This window comes from Tachypleus tridentatus, chromosome 8, assembly GCF_004210375.1.
Source record: "Tachypleus tridentatus isolate NWPU-2018 chromosome 8, ASM421037v1, whole genome shotgun sequence".
Classification (NCBI taxonomy): domain Eukaryota; kingdom Metazoa; phylum Arthropoda; class Merostomata; order Xiphosura; family Limulidae; genus Tachypleus; species Tachypleus tridentatus.
The window spans coordinates 80,089,383-80,105,287 of record NC_134832.1 but is presented as its reverse complement, the minus strand read 5'-3'; the positions used below and the strand labels follow the sequence as shown (position 1 = coordinate 80,105,287).

Below are 15,905 nucleotides of genomic sequence, written 5' to 3'. Positions count from 1 at the left end.
TGTGACATGATGTACTTTAGTATATTGAGGTTAAAGTGTAAAGTATTTTTTATTTTTCAACATAAAAACTCAACATCTATAAATTGTATAGAGAATACTTAAAAATAACATATAGCCAATAAGAATAAAAAATAAATAAACCTGAATTTGCCCAAAACATTAAAATGTAGGGATAAATGTTTGCATAATTAAATCTGTGGTATACTGATTTTTTGTCTGTCATTTAGATTGTCTATGTAGTTCATACTATTACTAAAATTGACAGTGATTTTGATACAATTTTTTTTTCAAAGTTGGCTATAAAAGTTGACCTATTCTGACAAGGGCAATTACTATTTTCAGTTTAAACTAAACTTGGCAAGAAACTTTAATTTGATACAAATAGTAACCAGAAAGAGGTATTTGAATAAGATCAGTAACAGACAAAATGCCCAAGATGACATTTGAAAAAATGTTTTTTTGTTTTTTTTTCAAGGAAGCAATGGTTAAGCTTAAAAATTAATTAAGAAGTGATGGCATGACTTGTGAATAGACATTTTGTCAGTTTTTGATCTATTTTTGAAATTATAATTAGTAGTGGTGACTGTTTGTTTATTTGTCAAAATTAAGTATCAAACGAAATGTGTTAATGAAGATCTGTTGGTTTTATTCTGTTTTGTTTAGTAAATGTGTACATTTTTGTTTAAACCTACTGTTCTTTTACCTGTGTATCTACTTATCTAGCTGAAGGCTTATATACACAGCTCCAATACAAAAGGTAATAAATACGTGAAAATGTTTTGATGAAACTTTTTTAACTTTCCTACACTCATCCCAAATAAATAAATAAATAAATAAAATGTATTCATTCTATTTATGATGTATTGCCTATCTGTATATGAATATTGAAAAATGAGTAAAACCCAGTGGAACACAAGACTGAAAAATGCAAGTTGCAAAAGTATATGGACCTATAATTCACATCATGGGATCTTTTTAAGTCCTTTTCTGTGCAGGCTCAGCCCTCTATCTTTAAGACAGACCTTCTGATTATCAAAGCTGTCTCCTCCTCATGCATAAAATATCCCTTTTGTGTGTGTGTGGACTCAGGCCTCACAATTCCGTTACACTCCTGGTCATAACAATTTACATCATCTTTGGTAAACCCAAATAGATCAGTAGAATATGTGCAGATATAGAGACTATGCTTTATTTTTTTTCTCTCTCTCCTTGAACTTTGTATATCTAAATCTCTGTGATTAGTGGAACATATTTAAATTTATTTTTTTTATTTGTCTAGGAATGGACTCCTGAAGAATGCATTCCTGAATTTTATACTGATCCTGTCGTATTTTACTCCATTCATGATGATCTTCCTGATTTAGGAGTTCCATGGTGGTGTGATGATCCTGAAGATTTTATTGAAAAACACAGAGCAGCTCTAGAAAGTGACCATGTTTCAGAGAAGCTTAATCATTGGATTGATCTTACATTTGGTTATCGGGTGTGTTTTTATATCAGTTTATGATGTTTTTATGTTCAGGTACTTCAAAGTTTGGTCACAAATGTAGCATGTGGTTTAGTGAAAGAATAATCATACTGTTAATTTGTCAAACCATCGTGTTATTTATTATCTTTGTATGAATAAAAGTTCAATATGACAAATAAGTATAAAACTGAGATTGTGATTTTTTTTTTTTTCCATATTTTCCAAAATACAGATTTGAAATGAAAATGTGCATGTGAAATCATCTGGACTCGTGAGATACTATCATCTTATTCTCAAATAAGTATTTTCCTTGTACAATCTTTCCTCCTCTCGTGCAAAGCAAAATCAGTATTCTTTCTCCCCTTTGAACATTAGTAAACTTTCATGCTCAGCACATTAGGCTATGTAACCCCCAATAGTTCTGTGTCATTTTTAAATGTATATCACATGGTTACTCCACCAAATCCAGGTTTTTATGCTTTGAAACCCTGGATCTTCTTTTCCTGGGCCCACAGTCACCACATGGTAGCCTTAGATTGCCATATTCCTGGAGCTCTTAACTTGGTTTTGGATTATTTATCTTGACTCTTCAAGATTCTCCCCATGGAGTAATCTCTCAATCTCATGGTTTTTCAGTGGGTATGTTATTATCTGAAAAATCTTTTTATTGGTATTTTTACCACCCACTGGAACACCAGAGTTCTTTCCTTTCAGTATTTCATTCCACACTTGCTTAGCTCTCGGAGTGGACACATTAAGTCAAAATTGGAGGGACATCACATCCATGATTACCCTTCTGTTTGACTCCTTAAGTTCTGTCCTTAATTAAAACCCCTCTGTGTCTAGTCCTACGTCTGGTTCCATGGCTCCCTCTATTCTCACTTGTACAACCTCTTATCTTTACCTCTGTCTCACTCTTTATTTCATCAACCTTGGTCAGACATTGTTCATCCAGGGTCCCCACACTCCATTTTCACATATGGCTTTTGTCAGTTCCATTGCCTCAGCCCAAGGACTTTTTCCATGTCCATGATTTTTGTTTTCAACATGGCTTCTGTTCTTCACATCTTTTCTGTTCCTAATCCTTCCTAATTCCTCATCTGGTTGCTCAACAAAGGCTTCTCTGGTTGAACCATATCTAACTATTGAGAGGCCTTGTTGAACACCTTCTGTTTCTCCACGTTTCTTAAGGTTTTGTCTTCTCCTGTAATTTTCCTACTTTTTTTTTTTTAAATTCTGTATTATCCACATTTCCTTGCATTGTTGCATGATTAAGATTTCATTGTGGTCTTTTATACCCTTTCCCATCTTCCTTATGAATTTTTGTCCACATATTCTATGTATTTTCCCTCAAGACCTATTTCCTTCTCCTTGTGGACATCATCAGTTGAACGTTTATACCACTAATGCTATCTACTATCATTCTTCTTGTGTCATTCTATATCCTGATTGGTCTTTTATCCCTAAGACTTGTAGTGCCTGTGAAGGTGGTGTGAATTTCACATCCATTATATTTCATCTGTACTCCCATTATAATCGTGATTGGGTTTTTTGTGGCATGTATTGTCTTTGTTGTGACTCATATTCCCTACTTTTTATTCCCTGGAATCCTTCCATTTCTGAGTTTTTAAACCAATGGATAATAAGGAGAATTCTATTTGAAGGTTTAATATTGATTGAAAAGTTTTAATATTCAGAACAATTTGTTTATTAAATTTTGTATTTTAATATCCTCTTTGTAGCGTGATATATTTTAGATCTTTGGTATGTTTTCTGTAGTCAGTTTCATGTGATCATATTTCCTTTATTGTAAGAGTCTTACTCTAGGTAGTGTTTTATTTAGTGTGAGAGGAATGGCAGCTTTTATAGCGAAGGTGTTGTGGTTCGTCTTTAGGTTTTTTGTTCAAGTCAATGTGTAAAATTCCATCTTTTAGAAAGACTGACATCAAGAAAGTTAATCTGGATAGGTGAGGAATTGCTGGTGAACTTAATTGTGAAAGGAGTTTTCATGTGTGATAAATTCTTTTAAGTGACTTTGAGATTGATTAACTGTCTAAATGAAACATGTTATCTATATGTTTTCATATGCGAGAGTAAAAGCAGGTTTTCAATATGACCCATTTAAAAAAAAAAATTAAAAAAAATGGTGTAATTAGGAGTGATTGTAGTACCATTAACTTGAATCTAATGCTTGTTATTCTATTTGAACTTGTTCATAGTTAAAATCAGGCTGGTAATTTGAATATATAATTCAAACAAAACACTTTTTATATTTGGACTTTACAAACATAGTATGTTAATGCAGAATTGATTCAAATTACATGTGACATACAAAAAATCAATGTTATAAGTCTTTGCTTAATATTTACTTTTTAAATTAAATTTAACTAATGTCTAATATTACAATTTGGTACCAAACATTCTGACATGCTTTTGTAAAATAGTACTTCAGTATAAAAGTTTGAATGTGAATTTACAAACACAACATGACCTTTTGACCTGCAAGTGTAGGAAGACCTGTATCAGGTTAACTGAGGTAAGTCTTAACACTTCCTTTCATTTATGTTATTTATTTCTGCTTCTCATTTTTACCACTGGTACAAGGATCTCACTTTGTGGCAAGTGTTGCCTGGTTATGTGTTCTTTGTTTCAAACCCATACTATTTACTGACAGCACCATAATGCTCAGTGTAGAGAGAGTTCTGTAAGCCCACTGGTGTTTTACCCAGTGTTATATACGAACCTTTATCAGTATCCATCACTTTAACTCAGTTTTGTACTGTCACTCATGGACTTCGCGAGTAAAGCGGGAAGCAATTTCTGCTTATCACTGCTGATCCTTTATTTGAATAAATTGTGGCCAATCTGCTTTTTAGCATAGGGAATTGTGAGCATACATTGTACTTTCTCTAGTGTGGTATTCCTTTTGGACTTTCCACCACATTTAGTTACCTCCCTTATACATATTTTCTAGCCCTTCAAACAAATTTAATGTGAAATATATTAAGTTTTTTAACTTGGACTGTTTAATTTTTCGTTAAATCTTATCTTTTCTTCAAAAGAATTTTATTATTTTTTCTAGTTATCAGGAAGTGCAGCTGTGAAGTCAAAGAACGTATTCTTGCCCCTTGTGGACCAACACACAACTATTGTGAACTCTGGCATGGTTCAGCTTTTTACTCACCCTCATCCACATAAGCTTACACCTTCATATTACCTCAGTAGAACAGCTCCAAAAACCTTTAGATTGCCCTCTCAAAAGGTAAGTGACCCTTCCATATCCAGATAGGACAGATATATTGTGCTCACCTGTAGGTTAATTACTGTTGACTGTGCAAATCAAACTTTAATTTTCTTTATTGCAGAATTATACTTTTGTATGAAATAAAATTTGACATATTAATATAGCTGAAATCTTATAATTCAGTAATTTTTAAATCTTAAGTTGGAGCATCCTTGTACTTAACTGATTCATATTAATTAATACAAATGCAACTCTGCATTAACCAGGCTGCAGATGTTAATTTTTTCCTTAGCAAGTACTATGTGTATAAATGTTTTTTGACATGGATATTTGTATAACTTGTTATGAAATATATGCAAATTTTACAAAGAAAATATTCTTGAGATATTTCATTTGCAGTTTTACTTGTATCGAATTTTCCTTTACTATTAGGAGAATAGATTTATTTAAAAATGAACAAATCCAAATGTTTTACCTTGACTAATGGTTATATAGGTGTTTTTAATTGTTATAACTAATCCTGAAATCATGTTAACACTATTTATCCAGTAGAATTAGACATTGAAAATACTTTATCTAGTACAAAAGCACATTATTTAGATTGAGAAATTAAAATAACACTGGTTTACAAAAAAAATATTTTTTGTCTGAGGCAAGAATGTGAATAGGTGTTTTTTACTAATTTGGGTGTGCTGAATTCAAATTTATAAACAGTTTTGCTCTATCACCTCTAGTTTTCTGGCTTTTAAATAGTCTCATTTTAGTATATACAGAGTATATATGTGCTTATTTCAACAGTTGCAGCAGCTTATTACAGATAAAACAGGATAGATAAAGAACATTGACGGAATAAATATACTTGGATGACACAATGTACACAATTCATAGTACTGCAAACAGTTAGAAGTGTGTTCTTAGATAATCTGGTGTATTTTGCCTCCAGGATGTCACGCAAGAGCATCCAGCAGAAATCTCCCATCATGCTGGGGTTCCACTTGCCTTGGTAGTTGCTCTCCATCTTCTTAATGTCTTGGTGGAATCTTTCTCCATGCTCATCACTCACTGCTCCAAGGTTTGGAGGGAAGAAGTTGAGGTGGGAATGGAGAAAATGAATTTTGAGTGACATTTGGCATCCCATATCCTCATAAGTCTTTAGCAACTTCTGAATACAGGCTTGGTAATTTGGTATGCGTGCGTTACCAAGGAAGCCACTACAGACTGACTTAAATGCTTCCCATGCTCTCAGTTCCTTTTAAGGTAAGAAGCTCCTCAAAATCAGTATCCTTCAGCTCAGCACTTCTCGGATTTGAGGTCCGACAAAGATGCCCTCTTTGAGCTTAGCAGCACTGAGACCTGGGAACACAGACAAGTGTTGGAAGGCAGCACCATTTTTGTCCATGGCCTTCACGAAATTTTTCATCAAATCAAGCTTGATGTGAAGAGGAGGAAGAAGGACCTTCTTCATGTCAACCAGAGGATTCTCCTTGACTCTGTGTTCGCCAGGAACGAAAGTGCTTCTAGACCCCCAGTCTTTCTGCTTGTAATGCTGGGATACAGCTCGACTATCCCAGAGACAGAGAAAGCAACAGTATTTTGTGAAGCCCGCTTGCATACCCATAAGAAGACCAATGACCTTGAGGTCCCCACACAGACTCCACTGGTACTGGTTGTACTTAACAGCTTCTAAAAGAAGCTCCATATTGTCATAGGACTCCTTTAGATGGAAAGAGTGTGCAGTGGGAATGCTGGGATATTTATTCCCGTTGTGCAGAAGCACAGCCTTGAGACTTCACTTGGAAGAGTCTATGAAAAGACGCCAGTCTGAAGGATTATGTGGCAAACCAAGGAAAGTGAACAAGCCAGGTACATTTGTGCAATAGCACAACTTGTTTTCCATGTCAAAAAATGAAGCAAGGTCTTTGTTCCGATTCCTGAAACTGGTGATCCTTACATCTTCCTGGACTAGGTTCCACTGTTTAAGCCGAGAAGCCAAGAGTTCTGACTGCTGTTTTGACAGATACAACTCACGAGCAAGGTCATTCAGGTCTTCTTGCATGATCCAGTGTGGCTTGTTGGTACTTGTTACTGAATAAGAAGAGTCAATATCTTCGGAAGAGATTGATTTGGCAGAATCTTCCCTTGGAGGCATTTCTTCATCTGATGAGGAAAGAAGATCCTTATTTACTGGAGGTGTTGGGACAGGAAGATCATCTGAATGGGGAACTGGTCTCATAGCAGATGGAGGGTTGGGATATTTGATCTTTTTTCTAGAAGATTCATTGAAACCAGTTATATTTGTTAGACAAAAATAACAATCATCTGCATGGCTTCGTGGCTCTCTCCAAACCATTGGGACTGCAAAGTTGAAAGCCGCTTTCTTGCCATTAAACCAAGCAGTTAGTCCATTGTAGCAGGGTTTACAATAGATGTGTGGAGCCCAAGATTTGACCTGATCACCAATTTTACAGTCAAAATAATGAAAGTAGACAGTTCTGAGGAGGGAAGTGATGGTTCGACGCTGTGCAACTGTCGTGAAGTCCCCACACACGTAGCAGAAAAAATTGGCCTTGTTGAGGGATCCTTGGTGTTTTGACGAGCTTGAAGCCATTGGAGAATCTGAAAAAAACAAAGTAAAATTAAATCATATGTAAGGCAATAATAATTATGTGCGTCATTGGAAATTGTAATACAAATATATACCCAAAAGATTGTGTAACACAATTGTCGAGGGACACCAACCTCCTGCGCTGACTGCCAGTGCACTACTGGCTGTTGATTGAGACGTGTTGGCTACGCTTAACTGCCAAAATCCGTCTTGATATATATATATATATATATATGTAATGCTATCACTTACATTTATTGCCTAATAACTAAAAAAGAAGACATAAGTCACACAATATTAGAAATTAACCCTGAATGCATATACGTCTTTATGTACAGTATGTGTACAAAATGTACAGTATGCATATCTAAAAACTAGAGGTGATGAGTAAAAACGGATTTCAAATCTGAATTCAGCACCCCAAATTAGGTTAAAACAGCTATTTTTGTGCTTGCCTCAATTTCTTTGTAAACCAGTGTAATTGATAAGGATATCAATGTAAATATTTTTGATAAAAGTTTTAGCCTTTCAAGTTTTATTATTATTTACCCTCCTTTTAATAGTAATATACCATACTCTTCTATTATAAGCATTATAACTGTGCAGTTACTCAAATTGTGCAATTTGTAATAAATTACTATTTTTTTTTTTTATCAGTAGTATTAAAATACTGATACAAAAATTAATAGTTAGTTGATTTAATAAAGAAACATTAAAGTTACTAAACTATTCTGTGACAAAAAGAATGTATTGCATAAATATGAAGAAATAAAAATTTCTAATTTTTTGGTTATGAACAAGGTAATTTAACAACTTGACACTATTTTATTCAGATGTACATCTTACCACATTAAGGTTTGTTTACAGCATTATAGTTACACAATAGACTTAATGGGTGGTGGTTGGAACTTCTTAATTTAGATAACTGAATAGGACCCTTCATACTAGAATAATTTGTTCTACTGAGCTACCAATTAGTGCCATTTCTACTGTAATGGGGACTGGAATGCTAACTTCAAGGGTTAAGTTTATTTAACTTACTTACACCCATTGGTAGTACTTTAATTTTTTATTTTCAGTTTTCTTTTTCATTACTATGTAGAGCAGTCACTTTCCCACCACTGTCTGCAGGCAGTGAAGGGTAATATAGATGTAAGATGTTTTGGACTTGAGCACCTACATCTTGTTCTTCTAATTTCTGTTTCTATATCTTTTAATTTTATTTCTGTTACTATTCATTTACTTCATTTTATTTCTTTATGTGAAATGGGTGAATGTAGGTTAAGGCTGATAGACCATATATCCCCCATCACATTGTGGGTCCTACTTCTTCAGTCACCTGCAAAACCTAGGGTATATATTTTATATCCCACATTATAACTTACACCCTGAGATCCTATATTTTACTTTTTATTTCTGTTTTGATTCATTTTTGGTTATAACAAACTAATAATTAGTCAGAAGTTTGGATTTACTGTTTTTAATGTAATCCTTCTTTTTGATTTTGTTTTAATTTACTTAACTTTATTGTATATATTTTAAAGAGAATTAATACCAAGACTTCAAAGTAAAGACATTTGTGGTTGAAATGTAAATACATTAAAGATAAATTATGTTGTGTGTTGATAATATTTTTAGTTTTAAATATATTAATTACACTTTTTATCTTGTTTCAGTTATTATTTCCTGCAGTAGCTAAAAAGAAAACCACTGCAGATAACACAGAGAAAGAAAGTGGAGGTGTATGTGCTGGTTCAGTCTCATTTTGCATGCCATTCAAGATGTATACATTTCAAGTTTAACAGTTAACTTTATAAAAGTTTGAAAACTGTGCTTTCATACTTGATGAGAGGCAGAAAATATTTTTGGATAATCATCTTGCTGCCTTTTTTTGTAATACAAAATAAAATATTTTTATTTAATAAACATCAACTATTCTTTAACAAAATACAGATTTAACAAACAGTAACAACTTTTTTCTCTTTTTGATTTTCATCTAATTTCACTCTTATGATATTCAGGACCCAAAGGAGAGTGGAGATGAAGACAGTTTGTCAGAAGGTGGAAGTAAAGTTCCAAGAAGACTTAGTTTGATGAGGTATGAAATTGAACATTATGTTCTACCTGTTTTATTTGATTTACTTTATCATATTTGTAAGGAACCTTTGTTTACAGACTGTAGAAAAATTTTCTTTCTATTAATAAGATTTGTGATCTACCATTGTAGATGCAGATACCAACTAGAAATAGTGCAAAAACTTAAGGGTTTCTATTTCCAAAAAAAATTAAATGTTCTTTACACTATATCACATCTTTTGAGTGTAGTGCTGAGTATTCTGTTTTTAGCACAATAAACAGTAGTAGAATGTTTCATTAGCTACTTTGTTACACACATTCCATCAGGTTAAATCCTGGTAAAATGTTATGATCACAAAACAATGTGCTACAGTATTAGTTTGTGTTTTTTAAATAAAAAGGCAGCCAACAAGGTAGACTGGTTATAAGCACAGTGTGCCTTGCATTAACCTGAATACTTCTGGATCAAATGCATGGGCCATTTGTTTCAAAAGTTCATAGGGAGGGACACGTGATGTTAAACAGTTATTTTATTACACAACCCATATCTTGTATTACACTGTGACATATATTTTGTTCCTGGATAGTATATGTTATTTCTTATTTGCTTATGTCGTAAAAATACAGGAGATGGCCATTATGCCCTTCAAACTTTGCTAATGAAATTTTGAAATTAACCTATTTTCTATGTAAAAATGGGCAAATTTGCACATTTTAATTAAATAAGGTCTGAATAAAACAACATATGAATCAAGATTTACATGTATTTATACTTAAGCTATACAAAAATGTTCAGAAGTGAGTAGTTTTTCCAGATATGCGATTGTAATATAAATCACTTTCACGTGCCAGACCCAAATATAGTCTACTGTCATGTTGTCGTTATACGCTCCTTGATAGCTGCGTTCAAAGTCCCGTATGTTAATGATGGAAGCGGTCGCCTTGCTCCTCTGAGTGTGCTCCCATGTTCTCCTTGAATTTATCAAGATGAGCGTCAAGGATATAGTCTTTTAAGGACATCCTGCAGCCCATTTTGCCATAGTTCTTCACCAGAGCCTCAACCAGTTCCACATAATTTTCGGCCTTGTGATTGCCCAAGAAGCCCCGAATCACTGTGACAAAGCTACCCCAAGCTTTTTACTTTCCTATTAAGATTCTTTGGGAATTCTGTGCACTCCAGGATCTTCTTTATTTGTGGTCCAACAAAGACACCAGCTTTCACCTTTGCCCTAGACAGCTTAGAGAAGAAGTCTCAAAGGTACTTGAAGTCTGCAGACTCCTTATTAAGGGCTCTGACAAATTGTTTCACAAGACCCAATTTTATGTGCAATGGTGAGAACAACACCTTCTAGAGGTCCATTAGTGGCTCACACTTAACATTGTGCCTCCCCACAGAGAACTCGGTCCGTTGTTGCCAGTGCTTCCTGTTGTAGTGTACTGCAGTGTCCCTGTTGTCCCAAAGGTAAAGATAACAGGGAAACTTGGTAAAGCACCCTTGGAGACCCATCAGAAATGCCACCATTTTGAAGTCTCCAATAACCTCCCAGCCATACTCATCATACTTCAAGGCTTCTAGCAAGGTCTTGATGCTGTTGTATTCGTCTTTGAGATGCACCAAATGAGCCAGGGGAAGAGACGGATACTTGCTCCTGTCATGAAGCAGGATGAGCTATCAATGAAGAGGTACCACTTGTTTGGGTTAGAGGCAATTCCAATTGCCTCTCATAGACCAGATACATTGTGACAGAAGCAAGAGTCCATCTTGACGAGTGAAGAAGCTTAAAATGTTGGTAACACTTCCTCAGACTTGTGACTTGCACACTTTCATCTAACAAATCCTGCTCCTTGAACCTAAATGTTGAAAGCTCTGCATTCGACTTTGTTAGATCAAGATCTCTCACGTCATTGAGGTCTCTTTGGTTGGGGTAGTATGGGTTTCTCTCACCAGCTGCACCTCTGAAATTGTAATCTGGATCTTCAACATCTACCTCTTCTTTTGATTTGCTGCTTTCTTCTGAGGATAACTTAAATTCTTGTAATTTTGAGAAAATTCTCTATTAACTCTTTGGCACTGAATCTGCCTGGAATGTTATGGAAAATGGGTAAATTTAAAAATTTTGTTACCAGGTCACAGAAGCAAAGATTTTAAAGAGAAAAATAAGTCTTTTTTTTGTTTTTTTTCATTTACTTTAAGCATAAGCAATTGGGAAATAACACTTTCTGTCCAGGAACAAGAAAAAGTAAAAATTTTGTTACATAGTGTTATCCACCATGTTAAATTAAAGCACAATATCATTTTTTGTTAAAATATATAATTTTTTGTTGCAGTAACACACTTTTATATCATGCCGTAATTTGTTAGTTTAAGAGTTGGTATCATTAGAAGTTTTACTACTTAACTCTTTTAAACATGGGATTGGTAAAGTTCGTCTACCACATGACCTTGTTTAACTTGTTTTAAGCCTTTTTATAGGTTTAATACTTCTAACTTTCAATATATTGTGTATGTCTTCAAAATTTGACCATCTTTTAGTTAACATTTATAAGTCATTCACATACAAAAATAATTTTTAGTGAAGCATTTTTAATGCAACAAAATAAAGATTTGTTTACAAAATTTATTTTTAAAAACTCACTTTGTGCATGGACTATTAAAGTTAAAATTAAAATACTTTTCCTTATCTCAATCTCCGTGGTTTTATGTAATCCTTAAAGCCTTCTAAATACATTTTTGAACATTTGTTTTGATTAACATTTTATATTTTGTATGTTATTTTCTCCACCCTATTTCTATAAGTGATCTGTAAATTTGACCAACCTTGTATCCATCAAATAAAAAGGAAATGGAAGAGTCGAGTTTTCTTAAAATAACCTCCAAACCTCTTAAGATGTTTAAAGTGCACTTACAAGAGCTTCAAAAGGAAAGTCCGTTATGGACTAAGAGTTCACTTGTAAGCTTTATTGAATATCTTATGTGTTGACCAAGGGAAGAATTGGGTTTACAATTTGCCATTTAAAAAAATTACTCAGTTTGCACATTTACTTAAATAATGTTTAGTTCTTTTTGCTGCTGTTGGATCAAAGTATGCATCTTGTGACCTTTTTAGTTTCCCATTCATAATTTAAATTATTTTATTATCTCATTGTATTTTAATAATCTTGACACAACAATGTAGTTTAATTCAAATTAGTATATTATTTCAGTTTTATCTTTATAATTTCAAAATGAAACATGTTGTTATCAATCTTCAATTTTCTGTGTAATGTGAATATATGAACTATGAATTCTACCTCAGGATTTTATAACATCAGATACAAGCTTTTTTACTTTATAAACAAGTAAATACATAAAATGCATGTAATTACAAGCAATAATCTGAAATGTGTACCTCCTGCTTTTTTTGGTTTTCTGAAATATCAATACATGTGTCCAACCTGCCAGGTTAGCCCCATTGATCTCACTCTACTAATCAACCTTATATGGCTGAATATATTTATAGCAGAGAGGAAAAGCAAAATCTTTAAAAGAAGCTATCTACCAGTTGTTTAGTTTTGTACTCACTCAGGTTATTTACATGATCATTATGTTGCTACTATTAACAGCTAATGTAAGTTTTTAACCTACTTATAACTAATTTTGAAAGCCAGCTACATTAAAACAATTTTTAGTAAGTGACAGAAAAGCATCTATAATTTTTTTTATGTTAAAAAGTTCTATTTGAAAGCGTATTCTTTATTGGACACCCAAACTGTAAGATGTAGTGAGGCTTACAGAAGATTGTGTAGTAGAAGAGAAGCATCAGTGGATATGGCAAATCATTCTTTTTGGTACATATGTTATAATATTTATTTTTGTAATAAACTCTACTAAACTACACACAAAAATATAAATTTTTAAACTTAAGACATTTTATTTTGCTAAAATGTGATTGCAATACATTTATTGTAGCTTGACCACATAGAACACCTTACAACTCAAGTCATTTACTTCAGCTTTACAGGAAACAGCTAACAGGCTCCAGCTGGGAGTTGCTGCTTTTCATGTAGCAGTTACTACTTCAGTGGGTACAACTACAAATAGCAGTAATAAAACTCTGAAATTAATAAATGAAAATGTTATTGAAACTAACTTGTTTGTTATTAATGCTGATTTTTGTCCAAAGAGAAGTGGTATTATTTAATGTATTTTATATCTATCAACTTATTTTTGTGTACAATAACGATGTCAATGCAGTTTATTTTCTCTATCTAACACAGATAAAATACAAAACTTTATTGAAATAAAACTTTTAATGCTTGTTTAAGAGGTTCTTGAGATTGTATAGGTAAAATGAGACCTGTAAGGTAAAAAGAAGCCTTCTTATTCTTAGCAAACAGACTAATTCAATAAATGCCTCAAAACTTCCTAGTCAAATCCTTTAGTTAAAATACCTTACTAAAATATCTTTACTGTTTGCTAACAACTTTCTAACTTTAGAATTATTGTATGTATAGCTTTACAAAAAACGAAGTCATTTTTAAAGTATTAAAGGGATGATAAAATTCCTTTTCAAATGAAGATCCCTTTGTTATCATAAATAAATGGGTAATGATTACATGCATGTATCATGAATTTCCCTTCTATCAAATTGTCACAATTTGATACATAGGTTTATTAATGTTTTAGTTTTGAATTTTATTTGTCAAGGCTTCAAATCCTAGGAAGACAACTTTTCACAAGCATTACAACTCTTATTATGAAGTACAAGTAGCACCATACATAAGCTATATTCAAAATATTATATTTGCATGATGTTTTAGACTTGCCACACAAACCTAACCTCCATAATTATGTGCATGAGTAGTCAATCTATGAATTTTGGGCATGGTTTCTAGAAGCTTCTTTGTTTTTAATGAATGTGATTTCTATCCATTTATCCAATATCCACACTTTTTTTGTTTTGCATTGTTTACTGAAAGTATCCTACACTTGATGTATTAAAATTTATACTGTGGAAGCTATGGTGAGTACAAAGTGATTACAAAGTCAGTCAATTTAACCAATTCCATAATAAGAGTTAACCTGAGTAGGTCAATTTATCTGTGGTAATATTTTAAGCCTTTTTTATATATTTTTCTTTTATAGGAATTAATGCTGTATCTGACTATTTAAGTGTGCATGTGTACCTAATCCATTCAACATTATGTGAAATGTTTTAAATGTTTAATTATGCTAGATGCTATTCCAAATAGAGTATATTTAGAAGTGCAGAAAGTGACATAATGATAGAATTCTTTCTGTATGATTATAATCTTGTATTTTAATTTTTTTGTTTTTACTTCAGGAAATTTAAAAATACTACTTCATTTCAGAAGTAAACCAAACACACCCCAATTTGCAACAGAAGTATCAAAAGGGGAATTTCGTCCTGAGAATCAAACAGTTGTTCTTCCTAAAGATTATAATCCTTTGGCTGCTTTAAATCAGTTGGAATCCCTGTACTCGTTCACACAACGAACCATGAACACAGTACCATCAGCTGATAAGTTGCAGGTTAATTATTATTTTGTTTTGAAGCCTGTAAATATGTTTCTACAAGAAAAATACTGTTTCAAGAGTGTGGACTTGACAGTAAAGTAGTTCAGTAGTATAGTGAATGTTACTCCTAAAGTTAAAATTACATGTGGTAAAGCTTAACAACATTGTTATGAAAATAATTAAGCTAAGGCCTGAAGCACAATTGTTGCCTGTATATAGGCATTTCAATTTAAAAACAATGCAATAGTATTAATAATGTGTTTTTATATTCATTTACATCAAAATTAATAAAACTTCTAATGGTTTTGTTTTCTAATTGTTTATATTTTGTGACTTGTATTTTCATCATGATTTCATATCTTATGGTTGTTAGAGTGAAGAAGAAGAAGAAAAAGATCGTCCTCACCACAGGAGAAGTCGGGATATGAAAGTGTTAGGGTGCTTGATTGCAGAAATTGTGTTATCTTTCCGTTTAAGAGTTTTACCAAAGAAAGTTCCTCTTGATGAAAGGTACTCCTTCGTCCAAAGACAAATGAAAGCTTACTTTCATGAAGTGCCAAGGTAAATAATTTCCAATGTTTTATAGAAATAATTGTGTTGTGTAAATTTTTAGTTTTTGGCTACCTGACAGGTTTTTTTGTTTCAATTAAAAGCTATTCTGATTGTTTTTTATAATACCATTTTATTTCTTGGACTTTGCTTTTAGGTGCTGAATATTAAATGATTGGCTTTCTTCATATTAAGGACTAACTAAGTGTACCTTAAGAATAAATATAAATTAGATTATTTGTTTTAAAATAGCTAAGACTTTTTTGTTCACTATATAAATTTTGTGCTAACAGTCCATTAGATTCTAATATAAATAAATATAACTTTCTATTATTAAGCTTTAGGTTTAAAGTCTTAATTTTGCAGGTAAAATTTAATTTTTTGAATGTATGTAAATTTATCTGATTTTAATTATTTTTAGTTATTGCAGTGTATTGAATTTATA

The 15,905-nt window shown here is 32.6% G+C and overlaps 1 protein-coding gene across 1 annotated transcript in view; it reads left to right on the top strand.

Moving 5' to 3' along the window:
• Wdr81 (WD repeat domain 81) overlaps positions 1–15,905 on the top strand; it is a 78,017-nt gene that overhangs the window by 29,166 nt on the left and 32,946 nt on the right. The window contains 6 exon segments of the mRNA XM_076449732.1: positions 1,280–1,483; positions 4,551–4,730; positions 8,994–9,059; positions 9,339–9,415; positions 14,746–14,926; positions 15,285–15,472. Coding sequence (XP_076305847.1) covers positions 1,280–1,483; positions 4,551–4,730; positions 8,994–9,059; positions 9,339–9,415; positions 14,746–14,926; positions 15,285–15,472 — 896 coding nt within the window.